Source organism: Orycteropus afer, unplaced genomic scaffold (assembly GCF_000298275.1).
Source record: "Orycteropus afer afer isolate SDZICR_OR568_19922 unplaced genomic scaffold, OryAfe1.0 scaffold00135, whole genome shotgun sequence".
NCBI classification, from domain to species: domain Eukaryota; kingdom Metazoa; phylum Chordata; class Mammalia; order Tubulidentata; family Orycteropodidae; genus Orycteropus; species Orycteropus afer.
Window position 1 is genome coordinate 3,601,321 of NW_006921722.1, and position 17,065 is coordinate 3,618,385.

At 39.6% G+C, this 17,065-nt stretch overlaps 1 protein-coding gene across 1 annotated transcript in view; it reads left to right on the forward strand.

Annotated features, from left to right (window-relative positions):
* Window positions 1-17,065, forward strand: part of PRKN (parkin RBR E3 ubiquitin protein ligase) — a 1,601,593-nt gene that overhangs the window by 614,598 nt on the left and 969,930 nt on the right. Inside the window, exon 5 of the mRNA XM_042781573.1 lies at window positions 6,422-6,505. Coding sequence (XP_042637507.1) covers window positions 6,422-6,505 — 84 coding nt within the window. The remainder of the gene's footprint in view (window positions 1-6,421; window positions 6,506-17,065) is intronic.

Here is a 17,065-nt window from a genome sequence, read left to right on the forward strand (position 1 = left end):
CAATATACTGCTGCAACTGTTTTTGAATTATCTTCAGTAAGATCTTACTTGCGTGCAATATTAATGATATTGTTCTATAATTTCCACAATCTGTGGGATCACCTTTCTTTGGAATGGGTACAAATATGGATCTCTTCCAGTAAGAGGGAAGGGGAGGAATTAATTTCAGGCTAGTTGGGGCCCACATCTGGACATGGGTAAGGGGAGGGATATACGGAATGGACCTGTGACCACCATGATAGCATTAGCAAATGGGAGGACACTGAATTGTGCACATAAGAGATAGATGACAGATGCTAATACCAACCAATGTGTCCACAATACTGCATTATCATTAATACCAAACACCAGTTTACAGATAAACACATAAACACCTGAGAGGATCAGATGCAGGTCAGTGAACAGGAGTATACTCTAGACCAAGGATAGATTCAGCTGAAGCTAATCTTTCACAGACACCAGTGATACAAAATGCTTGCAATCATTACAGAAATAATAGAAGACAGCATGATCCGTCACAGACACCTGGACACTATGGGAGAGAGATCCAATAGATCTACCGTCTCAGGACCATAGTACTGGGGGACACCAAACTCAATTGGCACAACAAAATACATAAAAGCCTTCTTCCTCATCCTACATTGCTGGGTAGCAACTAGGGTCTTCAAAGCTTTCAAGCGGCCATCTAAGATGCAGCTAATGGTCTCCTAGCATCAGAAGCAAAGAAAAATGCAAAAAAACAAGGGCATTTGGAAACAATCAGCCCTAGGACACAATGGCCCTCGAGACCAGAAGAACTAGGTGGTGTCTAGCTACCAATGCCAACCACTCAGGAAAGGACCAAATCTGGAGATCCTGGATAAAGTGGGAGGGAAAAACATGGAACAAAATCCAAAAACTCAATAATGACCAGAATTACTGGCCACAGGAAGTCTGATGAGACCCCCAATACTATGGCCCTGGAATACATTCTGCGCCTGGAATAAAACTGACCCCCAGGGGCTGGCTCTCAGCCCAATAGTTAACAAGATGTACGCGCAGACCACTCAACCCAGGATGACTCACCCACATACTCTATGGTAATACATCCCTTAGAACAATAGCCCACAGGGCACTAGAGAACCAACATTCAGATGGAGGAAATGCAGGACAAACAGGAGTGCAGAAATATGAGGGGCACAGGAGGAGGTTTATGGGGTAGGGAGGGGAGGAGACTGGGTTAGGGCTGGACATGGTAAATGGGGAGTGAAACTAAATGTACACGTAACATTGAATGTAAAACAAGCTCTTAAAAGAAATAATAATAATAATAATTTAAAAAAGATCAACAGTAAATAAATAAATAAAACAAAGTAGCCAAGTCCCTTCCCTGGACACAAACAGCAGTAGCATGGCGGTCAGTTGATGTTGCTGCCATGTTTTGGTCAAGTCATTCTGACTCATGTTGATCCCGTGTGTGCAGAGGAAAAATGATCCCTAGGATTTTTCAGAGCTATGACTTTTCAGAAAGAGATCACCAGGCCAGTCTGGGTGATCTCAAATCACCAACCTTTTTGCTCATAGTCAAGCATCAACCATCCATACCACCCGGGAACTTCCCAATAGTGCAGTGTAAACCGTACAGATAAACTAGCCCTGGTAGGATAGGATATGGAGTTTCCACGTTCAGAGGAATCCTGTTGTTTTCTTAATTATGTTATTGTGTTATCGTCTGAGAACAAGGAGGAAATTGTGAATGAGCATTCTATAATTTCCCCATATAACCCAAGGATTTGACAGATAAAGTAGTACTTTATGTGGTAATTACAGGAATTGCCATGGAAATGTTGTCAGTGCTGATTTGGATTCTAAAAAATCACGATGTGATAAATGTCTGTGATATCAACAGAAAGTTCCATGTACTGCTCAGCTTTGAGGCTGGAAATCTTACTTTGAGTGGAGAAATGTAAATGGGAGCCTAATTCCTATGTTTGGGCATCCTTGCTCCTTCTGCAGGCTGTGGCCAAGTTGAGTTTATCTTTACCATTATCTGTGCTATAAGCAGCCTGGTGCGCCTCTACTAGGGTCCAGAGAAACGGTTGCATCATGAACGAGAAGGGAAGAAGTGCTGTTTGGTTTATTAAAAGGCCAACCACAGCTAAATGGGTTTCTTTCGAAGTAGGAACTTTTCAGAGCCTTTTGATGTGCTGAAGTTCAGTGCAAATCTCCAGTCACTACTTACCACTGTCAACAGGCAACAGACCAGTTTGCCCCATTAGGACAGATGACTGCCTGGCCCATGAAAGAGGCAGCGTGAGAATCTGCTCTTGGTGGGACATCAGTGGTTTTGGAAAGTGAGAGAAGGAAAAGACCACAGGAACTTCAAAATTATTGAATGACACCCTGCCTCAGTTCGGCACACTTGACAAGCTTGTAGACAAAAACTAAGCATAAAATCAAGTTAGGGAGGAGGGGCCAAAGAACAGTAAACAAGGGCAAATATATGGAGCCGTAGGTGTTACTAGTAAACCAAGGGTTTATTATAAGCTACCAAAAGTTATGGGATGTGGGCCATTCATTTGACTCTTAATATTTTCCTAGTTGTCTAAAAAGGAGAGATACCTGTTATATAAAGTTAGAACAGAGCACTATCTCTGGAAAAGCAGAGATTTAAAAATAAATAATAAACCAAAAATTCCCACCCTTTTGGATTCTCATAAAAGACTGTTACGTAAGAGGCTATGTGCAAACCATATTTGTCCCCACTGAATTTCTCACTCAATGCCAGAAAAAATGAGGCTGATGCATGTAATCGAAATATTACGCGTCATTTCTTTGCTGTTGTTTTTAATTACCATCAAGTCAGCCCCAACTCCTGGTGATCTGATGCACACAGATGGAACCTACCTGCACTGTCTTCAGACCTTTGGTGTGCTTGAGTCCGTTGCTGCAGCACCTCTGTGTTTGACACTCTTCCAGCCTAGGGGGTTCACCTTCCAGCCCTACATCCTGTAATATTTGTTGTGGTCCATGGAGTTTTCACTGGCTCAGTTTTGGAAGTTGATCACCAGCTCTTTCTTCCTTATCTGCCTTGGTCTGGAAGGTTTTCTGAAACCCGTCTACCATAGGTGACCCTGTTGGATTGGAAATACCAGGGGCATAGCTTCCAGCATTACAACAACTTGCGAGTGGGACAAACTGACACATGGATGATGGATCATTTATCTACCTGGTTTTTATTTCAATACATTTACAATTTTAACAAACGAATATGCACACTTAGTTAAAATCAAATGTACAGGTTTTAAAATGAAGATCAGCAGCCTATAAATTATTAGTCTTTCTCTTCCCTTTTCTCCTTAGCTCCACAGCAAATTCATTTTCCATTCAGCAGTCCTTACAGTTTGTTTCATGACATTGACTGCAATCCCCATAACATAACAGCTCTCTTCCTGCTTCCTTTCTGTGGTTACCTTTTGCCTATGCCCTTCTTTCATATGGATTCCTGCCCACTGAGCTCTCTCCTTACACAATCGCTGCCCTTCTGCTCTCCCATGAGTGATTGTTCTAAGGAGTGTATCTACCTGATGTAACTGTTCACCTCATATGACTTTCTGTTGTTCGGTTGGAAGCCAGGGGAGTGAGTTCAATTCCAAGTCCTATGGGTGACTAGGGGCCATATTTGTGGGGTTTCACCAGTCTCTATCAAATCAGTAAGTCTGGTGGTTTTTTTTTTAATTATTTTGAGTTTTGTTCCATGTTTTTCTCCTACTCTATCCAGGAATCCTGTGATGATCCCTTGCCAAGTGGTTGACAGTGGTACCCAGGCACCAACTAGTTCTGGTCTCATGGTCAAGTAGCCTGGGCTTCACATTGTCCATTAGTCCTTTGAGCAAATTGTTTTTATGTGTCTTTGGTTTTCTTCATTCTTTGCTGCAGATGAGGAAAGACCAATTATTGCATCTGGATGGCTGCTTGTAAGCTTTTAAGACCCTGGTCGCTACTCACCAAAGTGGAATGTAGAACAATGTTTTAATGTAGTGAGTTATGCCAATTGAGCCTGATGTCCCCTGTGATCATGGTCCCAAGTTCGGAACCCCCACAACTTGCTCCCTCAGGGTGGTTGGCTGTGTACAAAAGTTATCATAACTTTGCCCCTTGTTAGTTCTATTTACACAGACATTCTTACAGAACATACAAATAGGTGTGTAGACAAATCATTTGCCAAACTTATATAAGGTCATGGATATATTGTCTTTTGTGTAGATACAACTTATCATTCATCCTGTCTGCCTATGTGTCTACACATAGATTAATACTTGTCGTTATTGCTAATGCAGTGTTGTGTATATAAAAGTGTTTATTGTCTGTACCTCTTGCGCAACCCTCTGTGTCTTCCTTTTCCTTAGTTTACTGTTTTGTTCACTCACATTTGGTATGTTGTATTTCCTTTTACCCAAATCAACACTTGACTCTTACCTCTCTAGCAATTTTCTGTCCTCTTTCCCCACATCCCTGATAACCAAGAAAGTTTCCTTCCATATATAAACCTTTCCTTGACTTTTTACAATAGTGGACTAATACAATATTTGTCCTCCTGTAATTGAATTATTTCACTCAACTTAATGTCCTCCAAGTTCATCCATGTTATGTGGTGTTTCATAGATTCTATACCATACATTAGTGTTGCATAGTATTCCGTTGTGTGTATGTACCACAATTTGGTATCCATTCCTCTGTCGATGGACACTTAAGTTGTTTCCATCTCTTTCCTATTGTGAGTAGTTCTGTGATGAACATATGTGTGCATATATCTCTTTGTGTCCTGGCTTTCACTTTTTTAGGATAAAAACCAAACCAAAGTCACTGCTATTGAGTCAATTCCAACTCACAGCAACTCTCTTTTGGTTTCCAAGGGGGTAAATCTTCATGGAAGGAGATTGCCCTGTCTTCCTTCTGCAGAGTAGCTGGTGGGTTCGAACCACCAGCCTCCTCCTGGTTAGCAGTCAGATGCCTTAGGCACTTCCACACCAGAGAGCCTTCTGTGGGATATATACCTAGTGATGGTATTGCTGGACCAAATGGTATTCCTATTTCCAACTTTTTCAGGAATCACCATACCAATTTCCACAGTGGTTTATCGTGTGACAGTCCCACCAGCAGTATATAAGAGTCCCAATCTCTCCACGTCCTTGCCAGCATTTGTTATTTTCTGTCTTGTTGAACTTTCCTGTTAGTGCCCCCCGCTCCACTTTTGACTTCTCATTCTAAGCATCTGCATCTTTGCTTTTATATTGTCCAAGCTGAATACCATATATAGAATATTGTATATATTTGGTTGTATACCATCATTAACATCTGTCTATTGTCAACAGAGAGATTCTTAGGTTGAAAATCAAATAAATCTTCACATTGTTCTGACTAGGGTGGGGTTGGAAATGTAAGCTCTACACTTACAAGTGCAAAGACAATGCACTTTCTTGTTCTCCCTAAGTGATGTGAGCCACACCTTCTGTGTAGCGGGGAGGACATTGTCTTGACAATTACTTTGATGTCACTGTGTCGGGATCCCCAAGTCCACTGTGCACAGCCAGGTGCCATGCCAGGACCCCTATATAGTTGTATTCACACTAAGATACGTTGTAGTGAAAGGATGCAAAGCAGAATCATTAAGGGGAGAAAGGCATGGGGCAGGTACATTTTCAGGAAGAGCATGGACAGGTTTTCTAGAGTCCTCTACCAGAGGAGTCACACAAAACCCAATGCAACCCACTGCCATTAACTCCATTCTGATTCATGATAACCCTCTAGGACAGAAAGGAATGGGCCAATAGTGTTTTGAAGGCTGTAATCTTTGTGGAAGTTGACTGCTACATCTTTATCTCTGTGGTGATTTTTAGCCCCTGGCTATTAAGTTAGTAGCCAAGTCTGTCTGTCTGTGCCACAGTGTCCCCAGGGCTCCAGAGTCACACAGGACAAACTTACTTCTTCCAGCAACAAGTTGTGACAACACGTGTGAAGTAGGGTCTACTAGGGAAGGTCATAGATAGTCAGTGTCCAAGGTTTTTTAGGGGGCTGGTGAGGTGGACACCATCTTCCAAGCCCATATTAAAATTCTGAATTCTCAGAAGGAAAGCACATGTTCAGCAGGAACCACATTGCTTGCATAGAGTACAGACACTGCAAACCGTTATCAGTTAGGGAAGAGGGGCAACTCTTCCAAAATGTAAGTTCCCAGAGGGCAGCCAAGGGCCAACCCTGCAGGCAGGCTGTGGAAGGCTGATTTCTCTCACTTTGGTTGAATGATCGGTGAGTTCAAACTTCAGCTCCCCTTGAGGTTTGCTTCAACTAGTCTCTAAAGAAAATGTAGTAGGGCAGAAAATTTGTATAACAAGTTGGGCACCAAAGACATATTTTCTTTCTTTCTTTTTCTTCCTGAAAGGGTCCATCTTGCTGGGATGACGTCTTAATTCCAAACCGGATGAGCGGTGAATGCCAGTCTGCAAGTTGTCGTGGGACTGGAGCAGTAAGTACCTGCTCAAACTCACATACATATGGACAGACAGCAGGCACACACGTGTGTGTGCGCACACAAGCTTTCCTCTGCCACCTCCTTTTTCCTCTGCCTACCTGTATCACTATGTTATATGGTCCTTTTCCTGGACACCTAATTGCAGCAGGTCACTGTGCTGGAAGGTTCAGTTGACCCTCCTCACAATGAGTTATTCACGGATTGTAAAGAACCTAAGAAAGAGAAGTCACAAAGATTCAATGTTAATCATTTTCCTAAAATATCCTTGATGTTTTCAATTATATTCCACTTCATTTCAAAATTGTGTTTTTCCTTAATATCTTTCTACCTTTCTTTTTTGGTTTTCTGACATAGTGGATAGGTAGAAAATATGATATGGATGACTGGTGTTAAGGTTGAATTAACCTCCTCTCTTGTTCTCTGCAATCACTTTTCTCTTTGCAAACAAACATGTGCCATAAGTTTACCATTCAACAGGTATTTCTTGAAAGAGACCTTGGGTTCTAGAGCTATTTTTAAAAGAATGTTTTTCTGATGGTCACAAAGTTTATATAACCTCCTTTTGAATTTGTGTATCAATCTGCCTTTTACCTACAAAAATTTCTGGGTCCCTCGTAATCAATTAACTATATTTCCTAACCTGTAAATATTGGTATGTTACCAACACAGATGTCAGTGTTAGTTCACAACTGTCAGAGCCAGCTGGCAGCTAATATCTGTGCTAGGAAACAAAGTCTGTGAAAAGCAACAGGTAGGATGTTTGAACAAGAATCGTGCAACAGGCCCCCTCTCTAGTCTGCTGGGACTTTGCAGGGATGGCAGGATAGCAATAGGCTCCAGTGAAATAGTTCGTGTCCATCAACTAGAGACAGGAACTGTGGACAGACTGTATGAAAGCAAAGCTATTAAACAAAGAAAGGCAGAGGAATCGTGAAAAAAAATAATGACTTGCGTGCCACTCACAGATATTGCGGCATGATGTAGGCTTGCACACTTCCTTCACTCTAGTAAGCGGATGACAGCACAATGTCTACATACCACAGAGCAGAGCTGGTAAGTGTAATTACGTATATATGCATATATGCAGATACAATGATATTATAACTTGACTCGTATACAATTTAAGCGTGTGCCTATAGGGCTGTGTTAGGTGCTGTCGAGTTGGTTCCAACAGAATAAAACCCTACCAGGTCCCGCACCATCCTCACAATTGTTGCTGTGTTTGAGCCCATTGTTGCAGTCACTATATCAATATATCTAAATATAATTTGTGCACATATGTGTAAGGAGCCATGCTGGTGCAGTGGTTAAGTGCTTGGCTGCTAACTGAAAGTTAGTGGTTCAAATCCACCAGACGCTCCTTGGGAGAAAGATGTAGCAGTCTGCTTCCATAAAGATTTACAGTCTTAGAAACCCTATGGGGCAGTTCTGTTCTGTCCTATAGGGTTACTAAGAGTCAGAATCTACTTGATGGCAATGTGTTTAAATGTATGTATCATGTGTCCATATACACATACACATATATATGTATATATATATCTATAGTTATTGTTAGTTGCCTTTCAGTTGGTTCCAACTCATCATATTGTTGTACATAATGCATTGCCTGGTATTATACCATTTTCATGCCATGATTTTTGGTATGTTTGAGTCAATTCTTGTGGCTATTGTGACATTCCATCTCTCTGAAATTTTCCTCACTTTTGCTGACACCCTATTTCAACATACATGACAAGAGAATAGTCTTTCCTAAGGACGCACCCAAAATAAAAGAGTAAAAGTCTTACTCACTTCCAGGGAACCTTCTGATTGTACTTCTAAGTCTGATTCATTCGTTCTTTTGGCAGTCCACACTGTATCCAATATTCTTCAACAATGTCAGAGTTCAAAGTCATCAATTCTTCTTTTTCCTTTCTTTTTCATTATTGAACATCTGCATGCATATGAGGTGACTGAAACAAATATGTTTTATATAGAAGAACCTTTAGTCACCAAGGTATAATTTGCATGCACGTGCACACACACATACACGCACACACATATGTATGTATAAAGGAGCTATGGTAGCGTAGTGCCTAAGGCATTTGACTGCTAACAGAAGGTTGGTGGGTCAAACCCACCAGCCACTCTATGGAAGGAAGACTGGACAATCTACTTCCATAAAGATTTACCACCTCAAAAACCTATGAGTCAGAATCAACTCGATAGCAGTGAGGTGTTTTTTGTTTTGTTTTGTTTTGTTTTTAAATATATGACTCCATCCATCCATCATCCATCCATCCATCCATCCTTGCCTACTCTGGTATGTGTAACATTGTGTTGACCATCTTTACAGTAATGTGAGTTCCTTTGAAAGACTACTTCAGTCATTGGCAATTTTCCTGTCCAATCTGTGTCTTGGTGGTAGTTGGTGGGATTCAGTCAGCACAATAGATAGTTATGCATTTCTAAAGAATTAGCTTCAAATCAGTCAAGGGTGGCGTAGTGTTTGGTGGGGTTGAAAATCATGCCCTTTTGAATATTTGTTGTTGTTGTTGTTGTTATGTGCCGTCGAGTCGGCCCCGACTCATAGCGACTCCTCCTTGGGTTTCCGAGGCAGTATCACTACGGAAGTAGATTGCCCCATCTTCCTTCCGAGGAGTGGCTGGTGGGTTTGAACCGCCAGCCTTCTGGTTAGCAGTCAAGTGCCTTAGCCACTATGCTACCAGAGCTCCCTTTGAATATTTAACTGATGATAAATATAAATAGATACAATTTAGAATAAATTAAGTAATATTTGTGACACTATGGCGAAGTACATAATCTAAAAAGAAAAAAAAAAACCTTTCAATACACATTGTGTAAAAATACTGGATTAAATTATTAAACATGTATTTTAAAGACTGACTTGCTGACAATATATTAAGGAAAACATCGTATGCTAAACATTAAGAGTAAACAGGACTCCCGAGAGGTCACTGTGTGAACTGCAGTCAGCTGCTCCCTGGAGGGTAACTACTAACTACTAGTGGCTAGTTTCTGCAAGCAGCCCCTACCTGCAAGTCAGGAACAGTCTAGAGTCTCGTTAAGATGGACAGTGAGATCACAGAATCCTACAGGAAGCTTAGACCCAAAAACACACTGGCTCATTAGATCAACTCAAGAGGAAGCTGGCATGGACTCTTGACTGCTTTGTTCTTAATCAAGGTAGAGGGGAAGTTTGTGGCACAGAGAGCCCCAAGTCTAGAACACTGGTTAACATAGTTGTGCGCTGCTAGTGCCAAACACTTGACTGAAACTAACCCAAATCTTCCCAGAAATCGTGGACTTTCCAGGCAGTCCTCCAGTAATTCCCCCAGTAATGTTTCATGAAGCAGGAACCGACAATCAGAAACATCACAGAATATACTTGAAAATCAGCCGCCTGCACGAGGGCCAGTGACTGCAAACCTGAAAAAGATGGGAAGCTGGACTCATCAGGAAGAGAAACCAGTGTCCTTAATGTGTTCAAAAATTAAAATACGCGAAACAAATGATTAAAAAATTTAAAAGACTCTCAGAAATCTCCAGGCAGATTACAAGATGAAACTAAAATGCACACATGTAGAAACATACATACTGGATTTCTAGAACTAAAACTATAAAAAATGACATAAAATGTACTTGACAGGTTAAGCAGCAGAGAAGAAACAGGTGAAGAGAAACTAGATCTACAATTTGATCTGAAAATACCATATACAATGCGGCCAGAAAACCCTATAAATTTAAAATATAAAGAAAAGGTAAAAACCTGGAACACAAAATGAGAAGTTTTAAATAATGGATTTCTAACAGAAATTAATAACAGTAGAAAGACATATTTCTTTTTCAAAGCACATGTGGGATGTTTTGATAATTTTTCATGTTTTAGAATGTGAAGCTGTTTAGACATCAGTTCCAAAATCCTAGCCATAAGCATCTCATATGCATGGAAATTGGACCCCCACCAAGTCAGTTAAAATATCCAAGTGGAAGTTTGCGCCCAAACAGCAGTGAAAATACGTCACATATGAAATCTTTGTGATGCAGCTAAATCGATATTTAAAAGGGAATTTACAACCATAAATGATTATTTTAACACAGAAGCAAGGACTTATTTAAGACCCAGAACTTGACTGGATCACTTTCTTTTTCTGAGTCTCACAAATTTTCTTCCTTTGGCAGGTTTCAGGTTTTTTCTCACTCATTTTAGTGATAAATACTGTATTTGAATTTTCCTTCTCTGACAGGTTCCCACATTACACAGGTTCTGGCTTTTGCAGGTTTTACTGTGTATTGTTTTAAAAAGCAGAAATTGAAATTGCCATGTCCAACTGTATTTTCTCCTACATGGAATATATACTTAATAAATGTTCAATAAATAAATGGAACGTGTGCACACTGTTGTTGTTGTTGTTGTGTGCCGTCGAGTCAAACCCGACTCATAGCGACCCCCCTTGGGTTTCCGAGGCAGTATCACTACGGAAGTAGGATTGCCCAACCTTCCTTCCGAGGAGTGGCTGGTGGGTTTGAACCGCCAGCCGTCTGGTTAGCAGGCAAGTGTCTTAGCCACTATGCTACCAGAGCACACTAGTATACACTAATATATAGCAGTTCCTGGCAGAAGAGTTCCATGCAAGAAGTTTAATCCCATAGCCCTTTGCCTTACCTTAAGCCCATATTTCTGGAATGCATGTACATATAATCAAGAATCCTGAATTTTCTAAGGTCAATCTGGGTGGTACATGTGTTTGTCAAAGCCATTTTTAATGAGTTTATCATCCTTAAATGTGCAGTGCATTGATGCTTTTTTGACAGTATCTTGTATACTGCGGATTATGTTTTCTTAAAAAGTGTTATTTTTATCATTTGGACAAAATAATCACATGATAAAGTTCAAAACTGTGGTGCCTAATGTACTCTTAATTAATATTTATACTGTTAAGATGCTATAAGTAGCTAATTTTAAATAGCAATAGAGTTTAACCTGATACCGAATTGTACAAATAAACATGACCCTAAGTACAATTTAGACAAGACATCTGAACCTAGTTCAGCTTTGCTGTAATTGCTGTTTTATTAGGAAGGAGCCTAGCATTAGTTCTGAAAGGCATATTCTCTTTTTTTTATGAAAAGAATTCTAGTCAATTTAAAGAATTTATGCTGAAGATAAAAAGAGGAACATAAATCTGTTAAGATTTCCTCCATTAGTAAAATTAATTCAGCTTTGCATATAAGGCTATACCTATTCTGCTTGTATTTTCATTTTATATTTTATCTATGACAGCTTCAAGGAGCTCTAGTGGTGTAGTGAATAAGACATTTGGCTGCTAACCAGAAGGTCAGGGTTCAAACCGACCAGCTGCTCTGTGAAAGGAAGATGGGGCAATCCACTTCCATAAAGATTTACAGCCTCAGAAACCCAGTGGGGGTCTCTATGAGTTGGAATTGACTTGATGGCAGTGAGTTGGCTTGGTTCTCTGTGACAGAGTAAAGACAATAGTTGTGTTTGTATGTGTGTTGAGGTATATGTGCTTATATTAAGTGTACATATACACACCAAGGCATAGCCAGAAGACCTACTCTCTAAGCCTTATACTGGAGTTTCTTAATTCTAACAGTAGAAAGTAAATATACTCAGATCACACAACAGTCCCATGCAATGACACATATCTTTATTGTTATTGTTAGCTTTCCTCTGGTCAGCATCTCAGCTAGTGGAACTCCATGCACAATGGAATGAAACCATCCTGCACTGTACCCATGATGGGTACAGTTTCCACTGGCTTTTCTGAAGTGGCTCAACAAGCCTTTCTTCTACGTCTGTCCTGGTCCAGAAGCTCTGCTGAAATGTGTTCATCACAGCAGCACACAGGCCTGTGCTGAGGACGTATGGTGGCTGCACGTGAGGAGCCCTGGGGGAGAATCCAACCCAGGTCTCCTGCTTGGAGTGGGAGTTCCACCACTGATCCACTTGTGCCTCTGTGGCTTTGTGATAATGAAGTTTCTGAACCAACTGCCGGAGCACTGCCTTTTCCCTCACACCTGAAGATTAGAGAGTAGGGTGTAGAAGAGAGGGATATTCCCTTAGAAAAAGAAACAAAGGGCAATTTATGTCTTCAAAGGAGTCAATAACAAAAGTCATTTTATAGGTTTATAAGGTGGAGGGTCTTGGTTTCACTACTTCACAGGCATTATACATGCTATTGCACATATTTTAGAGAAACTTTACCTTAACCAAAAACTAAACCAAACTCACTGCCCTCGAGTTGGATCCAACTCATAACAACAGCTCCTTGGATTTCCAAGGTGGTATCACTATGGAAGTAGATTGTCCAACCATCCTTCTGAGGAGTGGCTGGTGGATTTGAACCACCACCCTTCTGGTTAGCAGTCAAATGCCTTAAGCACTATGTCACCAGAGCTCCTAAGCTTTACCTCAAATCCCATGTAAATAATATCATAGTCCATATTTTACATTATTAGCTTCTGATGGGAGTTAGGCTTGTTTACTTAGAACAATTTTGCTTAGCAGAAATAGTTCAGTGAAACCTCTTGAAATTGCTCTAAGCTTTATTTCAAATGACATTAGATGCTAAAAACTATCCCTGACCTATAATAAATCACATAATTCTTAACGTCAGTATAATGAATGGAGAGCACGTCAACTAATTCAACACAATATCTTTCCTTCATTTTCTCCCTGTTGGGCTCAGTTTTGGTCAACTGGAATATTAGTCTGAATAAAAGTGAATATTCATCATCTCTATCCCTGATTACATTTTTTTAGGAGATGTTGACCAAAACAAAGTGAGAGCTTAAAAAAGAGCCTCCTTATACTGAACAATTGAGTTATGGGTTATTTTCATATTTTATGTCCGCAAGTTTCTTATCATTGTTCTCACTAAATCAGGTTACCATCCTTAATGGACTGTGTGCTTCTTTGGGTTACTCCATTGTTGTTTTAGATTTCAGTAGAATGACCCAAAATTTCTCAGCATGGTTTCTTTGTATCAACCAAAAGTCTTTTTATTTACGACTACCTAATAAGAAGGACAAAAGTTTGTTGTTGTTTTGTTTTTTAGAAAAGATGTGTTGATCAAGTACACCTGAGACAGTCACAATCAAAAGTCTTTATTTGCAGATCAGAAAAGGAGCTGTAGGCTCCATGTTTTTGTTATCCAAGCTCACATACACAAGACAGAAACCACCATGGTTAGTTAGCATCATTGCCAAATCCATATTCAAATAACTCCAGGCCTGATGGTCTCCTAAGTCTTCCAGAATGTCTGATGACAGCTGTGCACTAATTGTGAGTTACTGAGAATGAAACAAAGCAAAAGAGTAAAAACACATCCTCTCCTCTTCAGTTCTGCCCCATCTGTCACTTCAGGGAAATGTTCTGTCTGCCCTTCCACTCTGCTCTACAGTCATATTTTCTTAATTCAAAGTAAAATTGAATTGTGAAAGCTTTGAAGTCAAACTCAGATTATGATTGAATGATGTCAAAGTGTGACAAAATGTTCTGTTTTCTGACATGCAATTTGGGTGACAAACTAGAGACCCCTTGTAGCATTTTTCAAAAGTCCATCAAGTTTTCAGAACCAAGGACAGCTCATTTCTAAACCCAGTTTACAGGCCTTGATGACAGAAAATTTCCCACTCTCTTCAATTGTTAAGGAAAGAAATAGAAGATGGATAGCTTTACTTGAGAATTAGCTACACTTTTGCAAATTTGAACACAAACCAAATTTTGTTTATACATGAAAATACATTCATCTAGTATGAAACAAAGTGCCAGTGTTTAGACTGCTATGGAATTTAGGTCATTTTTAAGAACCTGGGGATACATGTCAGGGTTTCAAGTCTCACCTCAATTCAATTCAATTTTCTTTCTCTGTGACTTGACCCTCCCCACTTTTTTCCTGGGCTTTTCTATACTTTGGTAGGGAGTTCTGGTAGTGTACTGGATAAGGCATTTAGATGCTAACCCATTAATGTATAGGAGAAAGATGAGGCAATCTGCTTCCACAAAGATTTACAGCCTTAGAAACCCAGTGGGGATTGCTATGAGTTAGAATCAACTCGATAACACTGGGTTTGGTTTTGGGTTTTGGTTTCTATAGTTTGGCAGAATATTAAAATGGTAGCTGATTTCTCCATGGTCATGGTAAACACTATTTGAAAAGTGTTACATGAAAAAATTGTTGTGCAGAGAAAAGAAACCAAGCACCAGAAATGAGTGCATATGTACCAGAAAACCTGCACATATTCAATAACCAGTATTCACACGAAAGTCACACAGACATAGTATGGGGTTTAGTTTAAAGTCCCATTTACAAGCAAAAGTACAGTTTCCATGTATGTGTGTGTGTATGTATATGTATATACATAGTTTTTAATATTGAGTATAATTTTTTCATACTTATTCCAGAAAACTTCTGATCTTTGTGAATACTGAAGCTATTTTGTAGACTTCAGGGTATGGAGTTCTCTGTTTTATATTATACATCTTACTATATGTGTGTGTGTTTCACCATTTTGAATCAGACAACTGTGTGATGTGCTATGCTGGGAATGACAATTTAAAGAGGAATGTCATGGCATTCATCATCACAAAGAGTGTTTTAAGATAAGTCCTGAAATACAATGCTGTCAGTGATAGGATAATATCCATATGCCTACAAGGAAGATCAGTTAATACTACTATTATTCAAATTATTCACCAACCACCAAACCCAAAGATGAGGAAATTGGAGATTTTTATCAACTTCTGCAGTCTGAAATTGACCAAACATGCAATCAAGATGTGTTAATTATCACTGGTGACTAGAATGCAAAAGTTGAAAACAAAGAAGAATCACTGTAAGGGAAAAATTTGGCCTTGGTGACAGAAATAATGCTGGAGATCACATGATAGAATTTTGCCAGATCAATGACTTATTCATTGCAAATACCTTTTTTCAATGACACAAATGGCAGCTATACACATGGACTTTACCAGATGGAGTACACAGGAATCAGATTCACTACATCTGTGGCAAGAGGAGATGGAAAAGCTCAATATCTTCAGTCAAAACAAGGCCAGGAGCTGATTGTGGAACATACCATCAACTGCTCATATGCAAGCTCAACTTGAAGTTGAAGGCAATTAAAACAAGTCCAAGAGAGCAAAAATATGACCTTGAATATATCCCTCCTGAATTTAGAGACCATCTAAAGAATAGATTTGATGCATTGAACACCAGTGACTGAAAATCAGAAGAATTATGGGATGACATCAAGAACATCATCCAAGAAGAAAGCAAGAGCTCATTAAAAAGATGAGAAAAGAAGAAAAGACCAAAATGCATGTCAGAAGAGACTCTGAAACTTGCCTTTGATGGGGAGTAGCTAAAGCAAATGGAAGAAATGACAAGATAAAAGGCTGAAGAGAATATTTCAAAGAGCAGCTCAAGCAGACAAAGCCAATTACTATGATGAAATGTGCAAAGACCTGGAGTTAGAAAAACAAAAGGAAAGAAACACACTCAGCATTTCTCAAGCTGAAAGAACTGAGGAAAAAAAAATTAAGCCTTGAGTTGCAATATGGAAAGATTCTATGGGCAAAATATTGAATGATGCAGAAAGCATCAAAAGAACTTGGAATGGAATACACAGAGTCACTGTACCAAAAAGAACTGGTCGACGTTCATCCATTTCAACAGGTGGCGTATGTTCAAGAACCAATGGAAGGAAGAAATCAAAGCTGCACAGAAGGTATTGACGAAGAACAAGGTTCCAGGAATTGAAGGAATACCAATTGAGATGTTTCAACAAATGGTTGCCCCACTGGAGGCACTCACTCATTATGCCAGGAGATTTGGAAGACGGCTATCTGGACAACTGACTGGAAAAGACCTGTATTTGTACCCATTCCAAAGAAGGTGATTCCAAGAATGCAGAAAGTATTGAACATTTCATGGAAGTGAAATGTTATTGAAGATAATTAAAAAAACAATTGCAGCAGTATATTGATAGAGAACTTCCAGAGGTGCAAGTTGGATTCAGAAGAGGATGTGGAACAAGGGATAGCATTGCTGATGTCAGATGGATCTTGGCTCAAAGCAAAGAATACCAGAAAGTTGTTTACTTGTGTTTTATTGACTATGCATTTGATTGTGTGGATCATAACAAATTATGGATAACATTGAGAAGAATGGGAATTCCAGAACACTTAATTGTACTCATGAGGAACCTGTACGTAGATCAGGAGGCTGTTGTTCAGACAGAACAAGGGGACACTTCATGGTTTAAAATCAAGAAGGGAGTGTGTCAGGGTTGTATCCTTTCCCCATACTTATTCAATCTATATTAGCAAATAATCTGAGAAGCTGGACTATATGAAGAACATGTCATCAAGTTTGGAGGAAGAATCATTAACAACCTACAATACACTGATGACACAACTTTGTTTGCTGATAGTGAGGATGACTTGAGGCACTTACTGATGAAGATTGAAGAATACAGTCTGCAGTATGGATTACATCTCAATATAAAGAAAACAAAAATCCTCAC